The 12109-nt window shown below is 38.1% G+C and overlaps 1 protein-coding gene across 4 annotated transcripts in view; it reads left to right on the top strand.

The window, feature by feature from the left end:
• PLEKHG1 (pleckstrin homology and RhoGEF domain containing G1) overlaps positions 1-12109 on the top strand; it is a 126492-nt gene that overhangs the window by 29946 nt on the left and 84437 nt on the right. For all 4 annotated transcript variants that reach the window (XM_069010668.1, XM_069010670.1, XM_069010669.1 and 1 more), the window contains exon 3: positions 7695-7769. In XM_069010668.1, coding sequence (XP_068866769.1) covers positions 7721-7769 — 49 coding nt within the window. In that variant the 5' untranslated portion in view covers positions 7695-7720. The remainder of the gene's footprint in view (positions 1-7694; positions 7770-12109) is intronic.

Genomic DNA, 12109 nt, shown 5'->3' with positions numbered 1-12109 from the left:
TTTCTTTGTTCATGTGGGATTTTTTAACTTTAGTGAAAGCCTGGAAGAGCTTAACTGCACTGTACGAAGGCATGGGAGAAGCAATAGGTGTATGGAATTTGAAAAAATGCCCAGTGCTTTTCAAAATAATTCTCTTCATTCTGGTTATAGGGAGTCTTGAAATAAGCAAAAGGTGGGATAGCAGCTTAGCTGTTAGGCTACCCAATCCCAAATCCAGACTCGAGTGATAAGCACGACAATTCAGAAGGATTTTTAGCCCTCGCCCGACACGCTGACCAGGACGGAGAGACAGATTCTGCTGCAAGCACTCATTTTTGTCTGCCAGTGGAGCAGCGTGTGGCACCACACGGAGCAGCAGCGAGTGCCACCTGCGGGAGCTCTGCTGGAACCGGTGCCTTAGGGCTCCGAGAGGCAGAATCCTGGGAAAGCGCTGTCGCGATTTCCCAGCGCCACAGAGGGAGGCGTTGGGTTCTTTTCTGTCAGCTTTCTCTAGCGCAGCGTGATTACATGCCATCTTGAGCAAAGCTGCGTGTACAAGCTAAAAAGTATTTACAAAAATACTCATTAACGGTTCATTTTTACAGAAAGAGAAAGAGCAGTGGTTAATTATACTAAGGAATTTCCTATAAACTGCTCTGAAATGACTTGAGTTTGAAAGACAGCACTTCTGCTGAGCTGAGAAACTGCTGTAATCAGCACAGAGTTAATACATACGTGCAGGAAATACATGCATTTCAACAATTAAAGCTGATGTCTTTCTGCTTAGGCTTTGAACATATGCTTCACAAGGGTGTTTGGGGAGTGTCAGTCAAGGTTTTGATCCGTCTTCCTCCTCCCACCAGACCCTGTGGGGAGTTTTCCTCTTTGTTTCACTTGGCCTAGAAGCAGCATATGCTCTTTTAAGTAAGGAGCCTTGCAACGTGGTTGGACACAGACCAAAGGTTGAGTATGGCTCGTCTTTTTAAGAAGTTCTATACAAAGTTTGAAGGAGAAAATACTGTGTCACATTCCCTCCTAGACCTCATATCCGGTGTTACTTTGTGAAAAATACGCTGTCTTGCCTTGCAGGCTGAAACATGGTGATTAGCTGCTGAACTTGATCTTTTAGTGGGTTTGGAAAACCATGACCAAAACCTTGGAATAGCACTGGGAATGGATTCAGAACTATTGGAGGGACGGGAGGAGGGAGAAGACATACGCGTAGCAGTTAAACCACAGAGGAGCCAGACAGCTTGTTCCTTATATTAGAACATTTGTGATGTTTTTCACATTCAAACGTGGTGAATTACTGTAAGCCAGAATGAAAGTGACAAAAGGATTCTGTGATTTGGTCTTTGCCTGCTGGCAAAAACTTATGTATTTTGGATTGCAGCCGCAGCATGGATGATTAGCTCCAGAAACCTAGGCAGAGGATGCTGTAGATTAAATATATTTTGAAGAAGTAGGCAGGAGAGAGTGATGTTAATGTGACTTTCATCAATGGGCAAATGTGTAAAGGGGGTTTTGCTCCTTCTTGCCAATATAGATCAGAGAGTCTTGTTTGGATCATCTCATCTCTTGCTGCATTTATCTTAAGTGCCACTGTTACTGCCTTTCTGTGGAAAAGAAAGTGAAAGGGTGACCTGGTTTGGGAAAATCAGCAAAATGTGTAGCGTCTTACCAAAAAAACCCACAAAAACCAAACCCCAAACTCCAACAAAACCCCCAAAGCTGGAACATTTTTGTATGTGTTGATGTGCAGGGGGAAAAAGACTGGAAGATTTTTGTAGGACTTTGAAGGAGAGGGTTTTTGCAGAAGGGAAGCTGTAATTCACACCCACATCCAGAGTGCTGCTGGCAGGGAATGAAAGGAGCCATTAGAATTCTGTGCAATTTTGAAGGAATAACTGTTAACTTGAAATATAGCTTGAATCTTAAACAGGTACTGCCATATTACTTAGGAAGGCTTGGGGGGTGGTGGTGAATAGGAGCAGAAATGAGGCTTGGTTTATGTCCTCGTAACTGCTATCCTTTAGGTCAATGTTATTTAGGGTTTCTTTCAGTGTCACTTCTTGGTTCATGTGAAAGAACTGTGTTAGTGTTAGCATATAAACTTGCTTTTAAGGTTTATGTGATCTGGGATCAAAGCTATTCTCGTGGGGTTCAGACAGCAATGCATCTGCTCCAGAAGGGATTTTGTAGGCAAACAAATGGCAAAAACTAGATCAGGGACAGATGTCCTTATTCTCTAGCAAAGATAATAAGCAATGTTTAACAGCCAAATGTCGAAGTCTGAGTGTGAGTATGAATTTTACCATAGCCATCCTTGGAGTATGGAGTTCATCTTGAAACCTGAGAATGTGAGTGCTGGTTTTGGGGTTCTGTGAGTTGTTCTGCATTCAGAAATGCAGCATCCAATACCATTTATCCAAGAAGGGTGGCCATCTGTGCTGGCTGTTTCTGGGCATCCAATTGTCCTTATTTGTTTACAAAATATTTAATGTCAAAAAACCTACTAATATCTATTATCTTTCTACCTCTTGCACTTTTTTTTTTGATTGCAGCAGGAAGACCTCATCCAAATACTCTTTAAAAATAAACCAGCAGATAGACTTTCTGTTAACAGCACAGATGTAATGTAACTTCAGGACTTCAGTTGTTTTACATGTACTGATCTGTGTGTATAAAGCGCCAACTGTCTAATCTGTAAAAGGCTGCATTTAAAACTGTAATATAGTATTGTAAGGGAACATGTATTTTAATTGTGAATAAAGTGGCCACAGCAGAATCTTAACATTAATGCTGATTGTGCCGATGAAAGATGGTGGAGAAATGCAGTGTCTGTCATTGACAAGTGACTGTGTTTGACAACATTTTGAAGAAATCCAAGCAACTTTCTTAAATATGATCACTTCCAGCTATTTGGAACAGATGTAGACTAGAGGCCAGGGGTTTGACACAAAGGAGGAGGTTAAGGTTAGATTTTGATTAGTGATGATCATTGTTCAACATAAATACATAGTTGGACTCCATAGTTACAACTGCAAACAGTCCTATGACAAACAATAGTCTCTTTCAAGCTGCTTGATGCTTTTTTGAGAATGCAACAATAAATTGCTGAAAGAACAAAACTGGAACAGAAGTCTTCTCTCCAATGAAAATTTGTCCATGAAACTTTAAAAGTGAAAATTGTGATACTTTGATTAACAATGATTTCGAATAATTGGAAACCCTTACTGATGGTTTTGTTTTATTTGGGTTTTATTTGGGTTTTTTTTTTGCAAAATACAGCTAATTAAAGAGACGAGGAAAATATTTGTCTATGAAACACAAGTAATCCATATTTTTTGTGAGCATGCTTTTTAAAAGGTATTTTTTTAGCCACCCATGTGCTATAAATTTGAATATTTTACTAATTCGCCTACAATACACTATTGGTTTAGATGCTGTGTTTAAAGGATCTTATGTTTTTCATAACCTTAAAGCTGATTTGCAGTTTTTAGCAGCTCAGGATTTTAAAGGTAAATCAATCTACTGGAAGGAACAAAAAATTTCTTGAACTAGGACCTCCCAGTATGCCTGTTTGGGTGGCCCTAGCTGATTATGGCCCATGAAAATGCATGGTCATACATCTGACTGTTTTTAGTTGCTGTTAAAGAGTTTTGCTTAATGGAGAAATGTAAACAGTATAGCTGTGTTTATTCATAAATTATCAATGCATATGTATTTCAAGTTCTCTTACTAGGATGTTCTGTGAAAAAGTGCTCTGACTAAGCAATAGGTAGCAGTTTTGACTGATGATTTGAAAAATACAATGTACCCCATGGACAACTAAAATAGCTGAGCCTGAGATTCAGAGACAGTTAAAACTATTTCAATAATTATATTGCAAGAGTATTTGGAAGGGTCCAACAGGAATGTTTTTATATGTACTTAATTGGATTCATCTTGAAATTATGCAAAATTTTTGGGATACTATTACTAATAAGATTGTCTGGATAAGTGGAAACTATGTGTATTGAAAGTGAGCAAGGATTACTTCATTTTACATTTACTAGCAAGCTTGTACCCCAAATGCTGCTTTTCTGCTGGATTTCACGAGTCCAGCTTGGCCTTACTGCAGAGAGAGAGATTTAGTGTCCTAGTCTATGAATAGTATTTGTCAGAGATTTCCTTCCTAGATTAAAAAAGGAGGAACTTTATTTATAAATAAAGGAATGCTCAACATTGACTTCTGTTTTTTGAATAATTCAAAATTTGGTGTGTTACAGAAAACAACAGCAGAGTTCGGTATTTCTTTTGTTTAAAGTTTTTTAGTATATCTTGCAATTTCTAGCATTAGCATGGAACTAGTTTGCAATAATGAGACAGAAAGGGGGAAAGCATACTTTTTAGATTTTAAAATATATGTATTTGTGTACTTCAAAAAAGAAGTCATAAAATACTGTTCTGCACCATGTTATGGGACCTCAGTTTTTTGATGTAATGTTTTTAATTGACAATCAATTGCAAAAATGTTGAAGACTCTGTCATGTTTGCATCTGGTTTTACTATTCTGGTACAACTAATCTCCTGTAAGATTTAGAAAAAGCAGCAACAAATTTCAGACTGTTTCATTACCAAAAACCATTACAGACAGTGACAAGAATATCTGGGAAAAAATCCTTCATGGAAAGGATTTTTCAAGCATTGAAACAGGCTGCCCAGGGAAGTGGAATCGCCATCCTTGGAGATACTTAAGAGAGATGTAGACGTGGCACTTAGGGACATGGTTGAGGAATGGACTTGGCATTATCAGTTTAACAGCTGGACTCAGGGATCTTGGAGGTCTGAGAGCTTCTAGACACTGTTCTGAAGATGCACTTTTCTAGGCACAGAGGCTGACTTTTTTCAGCCTGTTGTAACTACGTTAAGCCGCCCTTGCTGTCACTTTTTGTAATGCAGAGCTGCTGAACTGGTAAGTCTGTAGAAAACCATTAGTGGGACTTTAGTTTTTAAAATTGCTGAGAATTATCCAAATGAGCTCTTGAAACAGAATTGTTGTAGCTGTAGCAGGTCTGAACCTGTTCAATAAATACCTTCGTTTGTGAGCAGTAATTGAATGATCGAGCTTTCAAGTTACTGTTCCATTATTAAAAATGACAAGGTCATTCAACGCCTATTTGAATCCCACTTGCTTTTGTGCTGGGAATGATAGGTCATGCTCCATAGCGAGGGATAAGCACAGAAACTCTATTAAATTTGGAGAAATGACTGTTGGGGCGTGTCTTTCTTGCAGTAAAATTGCTTTCTGGTATTGAGTTTTAATAACAGAAAAGCAAGGCTATCACTTCCTTAGAAGGCCAAGTAAAAAAGGCTGGCCTACTTTAGACAAGAAAAAATTGGAGTTATGTAAATAAAGATCAGGGCAGAAAAAACAAGAAGTCTTTTTTTCTTGCTTGTATTTAGCACCTCTACAAAAGTCAGTAGAAAAAAGCCCAAAATTATTTCTGAGACTACTGATTTTTTTTTTGTCATTAACATGTCAGTGAGTGACTCTGTGAGCATTTTCATGGTGAAGTTTACTTATATATTTATTTCAAGTCTACACAACTCCAACCAACCAAAACCAGAAAACAGATATGCATATATCCATGTTTTTCCATTTTAAACATGTTGTTTTCTGAATAAGTGATATGAAATGATTTATTTAAAATGTAAAGTTTACAGGAAACATTTATTGTATTTTAAAATTAATGACAAAAAGTAAATATAGTACTTATTGATGAAATTTCTTGTTTCAAATACACTGTGTGATTAACTAGTTCCTATCAACTTTACTAGTAAATCACTAGATAACTGGAATTTGATTTATAAACTGGTGCAATGTTGAGAGAATATGTAGTACATCATTGAATGCAGAGGGTTAGACACGAGCTTGCCAAGTTTTAGAATTAGTTGGTGTATTTATTCTAGCCAACTGTTTAGTGATGATAAGCATAGATAATTAAATTTGAGTGATCTGTTTGAAGAACAAATTAATTTTTTTAATTGTCTTCTGGAGAGTCAGTTCTGTTTCACAGCAGATTTATAAAGGCGTTTGGAGATCCCTGGGTGTTTATAGTTGTTTAAACCTCTGTTGTGGGCACATTGGTTTGTTCAGTGTGTGGCACTATCCAGCTGTGGTTTATGAACTCATAAACCCAGACCTTCAGGTGGGTGAGTGTTGTAGCTATTGATTTGGGGGAGTTAGAGAAGATGTTTAGCTAGCTCACAGTCTTCAGTATATATACTGTTGTGTGGATAAAACATCTATGTTAAAGACAAAGTAGTTCCTGAGTAAGATGTGGTGGATTTTACCTTGAGAAGAGATGAATTGGCTGATCCAGGAAATCATAGGTAGTAGAATTTCCATCAGCTAAATAGAAATTAATTTCCACCCTAAGGTATGCTCATATGTGTTTAATATTTCTAAGTATTTTACATATTTGTGAATTAAATATGTCAGATATACTTGCCCTGGAAAACACACATGAAATACTATTTTGTGACTTAAACTGCTTAAGAAATCCTACAAATTTTGTATAGTTTGGTTGTAATGTAAACGTAAGCTTTTTATTGGACACCAGGGCAGAAATGTTTTCATTTTATGTCTGAGGATAGGATTCAAAACAAGCTATATGAATTTGAAAGGAAAATAATTTAAGAAGGGAGAGAAAAAGGGCCATTTGTTGGAGTTCAGTCTCAGTTCTGCTGCAGGGTTATCTGGGGAGGTCTCACATAACTCTGGGTCTGATGGCTGTCTTGAAATTGCACGCCAAATCAGCTCTTTGCCTCAGTGTTGATAGAAACTAGATGATTCCTTTGTCAGGAATTAAGGCTGTACTGTGAATACTTCCAATGCTGTGCACTCTGTACAGTGCTATACACAGCACTGAGCTGGGTGAATTGTCAGCTGAGGTGAAGTCCCTGTCCCACTTGGCACACAAACTCCTTCAGGCAGAGGATCTTCTTTGTTCTGATTTGTCTTTTCTTGGGGCATCCTGTCTGATCTTGAGGCTTTCATTATGTAAAATGGAGCGTCAGCATTGCTGGTGATGGGAAAATATTCAAAGGTGCTAAAAAGGAGGAAACAAAATCCCAGTCGGTATGTGGTGGCCACATGTTGACCATCAGCCAGTACCACAGAGGGTACATAAGGTTGCTGTAAGAGGAGAAGTGTTCAGTGCCTTCCTGAGAAGCCTTTTCTTCTCTGCCCACTGCTGTGCTGGAAAAAATACTGGTGCTCGACTGTGTAGTAAAGCTTTTAGTTAGTGGGATTTTCTGTTTGATGCAGGCTGATGTGACCCTCTGGATGGTCACTCCATGGTTAACTTCAGCAGTACCTGAGTGTAAGCAGCTCTTCCATCCTAGTTCATAGACCTCTCACTAGAAATTAACTGAGGGAGAAAAATGTATGAAATCAAAGGCAGAAGTTCCCCAGATGTAATTAGCACTTTCAGGTATGAGAGGGTCCTTTTGTGCCTGCCTACCTGGTAGTACATCCAATTGAGAGTCTACTGAATGGTATTGCAGTTAATCCCAAGAGAGTTTTGCCTGTTTACACTTCTTACATGCAAACACAGAAACTATGAAAGCTGAAAACCCATCCTTCACAGGGGCCATGGAGCAGGGGAGTGCCTTAACTGAAACATGCTGGTTTTGATGGAGAACTTTGTTTGCTTTGTGTCCATTAGGTTTTACTAAGCCTGTGTCTGCAGAGATGCCAGATAAAACACCGGGTGCTACAGAGCCTGTGCCCAGAAGTGAAGGTTAGTAGTTTTCTTCCATTTTTCTGACTGTTAAAAAAAAAAAAAAAAAAAAAAAAAAAGAAGCATTGGGATTCTGTGAAAAATTTTTTGAACTTAAAAACTGAGTTTCTCTTACTGGCCTTAAATTTAAGGGAGAGCTGAATTAGTATTATATGTGCATGTTTATCTAGATAGCAGGAAATTTTCACTTGTTTTTGTGTAAGCTCTCCATCCCTCTCTAGCCCATCATCCATGATAGTACTAAAATATATAATGGGGGGGGGAGGACCAGTGCACTGCTAGGATTTCAGTGTTAGAGAAGATGTTTTGTCCCATTTGCTGAAGAGATCTTGTTAACTGAGGCCAGGTTTTCGTATGGGATACTTGAGTCTCACAAAACCAAAGCTGACAGTTAAGATGTGGGATGATTGATACAAGGAGGAATTGTCTGGGTGATTTTCACTAAATCAGTGGAATCTTGAAATGCTCAGTCAGACCATTTTGTTTCTTCTCAAGGTCTATTAATTTTAAATTCCCACATCTGAAGATCTGGTACTTGGTTTCAGGGAAAATCCAATCTTTGAAAAAATTGTAATCCTGCTAATTTGATTCCTTCCTCAGAACCACTGCTGGATGTGTCATTACAATATTTTATAAGAATTTGCTATTTCATGTGAAGATTGTGAGGTGTTTCTGACAATATTGTGTCAAAACTGAAGTAGCTCTTGTATATCCTTGTTTTCTAGATCCTCACACACGGGCTATATTAATTAAAATGTGTGTTTTAGTTTGATTAAAGCTTACAGCTCAGGCTAGTTTATTCTATGCCTCAAGACAGACATCTCAAAATTTAGTTTTAAATATTTTCCTGGATTTTGAATCTCAGTTTTGGCATTTGAAAGGCATGGAGAAACATGCTGCAATAATAATTTCAAGAAGTGCATCAATAGCAGTAGAAAAAGGCATTTCTCTTCATTTAAAGGGTATTAAAATTTTATGCTTGACTGCAGAAGGCCTTTTTAAAAGTTACTGTAAAGCTTAACACGTTACTGGGAGAACTCTGAACACAAGAGGAGAAGCAATTACAGCTAGTCTTTAAGACTGAGCTCTCTCTGATTCACATGTTTGTGTCACCCTTATAAATAAATACTTATGCTAAAAGCATTGGAGTGAGTCCACTTGAAGCGAAAGCCTACGATAAAATATAGCTAACTAAAATGATGAGATTATTCTGAATCTTCATTTTCAAATTGCAGTTATCATATTTTGTTGCGATAAGAGCTCATGAAGTTATTCCAGAGTCTGTAGAACATATCTTTCCTCAGCTGGTTAGAGCAGGATGCTGATAATGCCAAGGTCACAGCTTTGACCCCTGTATGGGCCATTCACATAAAAGCTGGACTTGGTGATCCTTGTGGGTCCCTTCCAACTCAGAATATTCCGAGTGATTCTGTGTGTGCACTTTAACAAATGCAATGTTTACTTAAACAAAACTTGGTTTAATCTGGATGCTTTGTTTTTAACTGCTGTTTCAAAACTAATTTTTAGATATTAAAAAAAAGGGTGAACTAATGAATAACAATGAATCTACACTTAAGAGGCCTGTTTTTGTGTCGTGATGAAAATACTCTACTATGCATAAAACATTCTAACAATATGAAGTCATTAGTGCTGGCAGTTAATGAGAGTTTTTGTTGGTTTATTGTCATAAATACATTCAAAGATGTTACGATAATGTTTACTGGAAAAAATTGTCAGACATATATGCTGCAGCATGGATTTACAGGATAAACTTCCACAGTCAGTCTTTGATCATATGCATCTCTCTTTAGTTAGCATTTATACAACTAACTGGTATGTAGAAAAGTTTCACTGGTATGACTGAGTCAGAATTGAGAAGTGGGTGTTTCATTTCTCATGATTAAAATACCAATGCTCCTTATGTGCATAAACATTTATGTGAACTTTTGTAATTATTTCCAGAAATCTTATCATCTTATTACTCTTTGATTTTTTTCCCAAAGAAATATTCTTGCAGTCATTGGTTAAAAGAAAAGAAAAAGGTGTATTTGTTGTTACAAATTTCTAACAATTAACCTCTTTCGTTTATCAGGGTCAAGTTGGGTTAAGCAAAGTGTTGGCAAGTAACTGATTATCTGGAAACTTTGAAAAGGCCAGTGTTGCTTTAACCTAGCAGTGCCCCTCCCTGCCCCTGACCCACTGCTCCATATACTCCAGTTAAGCCACGGAGCACACAGGAGCAGACAATTGAGAAAGGAGTTTCCTGTAATTAAGTTACTGTAACTTAGTCCTTGACTCGAGGGTCCCCAGTGGGTGGGCAGCCTATTTGCTTTTCTGCCACCTCTTCTGTCAAACCTTTTAGAGTCAACAGTTATATTTATAAATGTCAACGCTTGCTTTGTGCTTTTGGGAGAAAAGAACCCAGGACCTGGAGATGTGGTTGTTGCAAAGATGGAAGTGTGTGCATATCACACAGGGAAAAATATTTTTCAAGAAGCTTGTGTAGCTATCAAGGAGTGGTAGACAAACAAATTAAAACAAAAAACTCCTACCATGACCAACGTATAACTATTTCTTAACTGTTTTCCTTCGGCAAAGCTATTATATTCTATTTACAATGGATGCATTTAGAACAATGTACTATGTCAATACCAGGAAGTGGATTGAGTATATTTCTGTTTTAGCTTGCAAAGGAATTAGCATTTGTTCTGCTTGTGTTTGCTGAAAAGTCACTCTTAAACGTCTAGTGTGGTTAACCACTGGAAATAAGGCTGTGACAGGAGTACCCCACCCACTGCACAAATTCCTCCTCTCACCTTTAGAGAGGCCGCTGTGATTCACGGTCGCTGCTCATGATGGTATCTGGAGCTGAGCAGTTACTTATTTGCAAAAATTTAGGGGAATGATTGTTGACTTTTTAATTACAAATTATCTGTCTTATAGGATTCAAACTTTTTATAGCTTAAGAAAATTTTGATGATACTGAATATTTTTCATGGAACACAAGTGTTTCATCCTGTGGATAGTGGATTAATTATTTGTCATGATACCTGTGAACAGCTGTTCTTAACATAGCTAGGCTTGCGTCAAAGAAACCATATGAGGTCTGCCTTAGTATCTATTTGGAAGACTCTCAGACTCAAAGTTCTTGGGGTATCAAAGTGCTACCTTAGCAGTAGCTTTATGCAAAATACTCAGAAAATGTATATGGATGTGGGAACCTTTATTCAGTTTCTCCAGTCAGCTTGCCTGGTTGTTTTTCTGTGCCTTAAAAGTAGACCTATTTGAAGAAGATATGAGGAAGTTAAACTCCCACAAAGTCTTCTTCCTTTCCCTCTTCCCACGCCAACTTTTTCATGAAGTAAGAGGCATGACTTCCCACAGCTGGATCCTCTCTTACTGACTTCATGGTCCACACTTGCATCCTGAAGGAAACGAATGTTACACCTGGACTTTATAAACAGCTACTGACAAATCCCTGTGGACAGCAAGTTTATGTCATTGTAAAATATCCTACAGCAACAAGCAGTGGTTTTCCTTGCATTGTGTACCTGATGGCACTAGTGAGAGCCTACCAGCTGTTTCTGTTGCTGCTTGTGATAAGACTCACTCCGTTTTGTAACTCCTCTGACTTACGTTTGCGTGCTATTTCTGCTGTAATACACAACACTGCACAGGAAAAACGTGCAAGCACAGCCCAATGGATCATACACTTCAAATGCAGTGAAGAAAATAGCATGAGTATTTTTTACCTCCAAATTTTGCTAAGGCTGATTCTTTCATGGCAGGAATGCCAGGGTGTGGTCATACAGGTTAGTAAGTGCTGCGTGCTGCCTTTAGTCCCAGTGCTGTGTGGGCTTTCAGTGCGTCATGTTCATGGAAAAAGTTGTTGTTATGCTTTATTATTACTACATCCCTTTTAAAGAAACACTGAAGTAGATGGGAAAATGAAACATCTTTCTAAAGCTTTTTCAGATCTTATGTGCATGTGAAGTTTTAGGCAACTGTGGTAATAGTGCACTTTTAGGCTTAATGGTAAATCACTGGGCTGAGATAAGCACCAAAAAAATCTGTGTGCTGACACTGGGTGGCTAAGATGGAACATAAAAGGCTGTGGCTATTTATACAGAAGGTGGTGGGTGTTGTGGACTTCCCTACAAAAGGATATTGTGAATTTTAAAAAACCATAAGTTGAAGGGGAGACCAGAGAAGACAGCTCCAAATAAATAAGCCACTGTGAACCAAGGAAAGGCTTTTAGCTGAAAATGGTTGGAAGCTAGAAAAATGGTGGGGAAAACATACTACATGCCTTTCATATTCTCACTGTCCCCAGTAATTTA

This window comes from Aphelocoma coerulescens, chromosome 3 (genome assembly GCF_041296385.1).
Source record: "Aphelocoma coerulescens isolate FSJ_1873_10779 chromosome 3, UR_Acoe_1.0, whole genome shotgun sequence".
NCBI classification, from domain to species: domain Eukaryota; kingdom Metazoa; phylum Chordata; class Aves; order Passeriformes; family Corvidae; genus Aphelocoma; species Aphelocoma coerulescens.
Note: the sequence above shows the minus strand (reverse complement) of the source record. Positions and strands in the feature narration are given on the sequence as shown.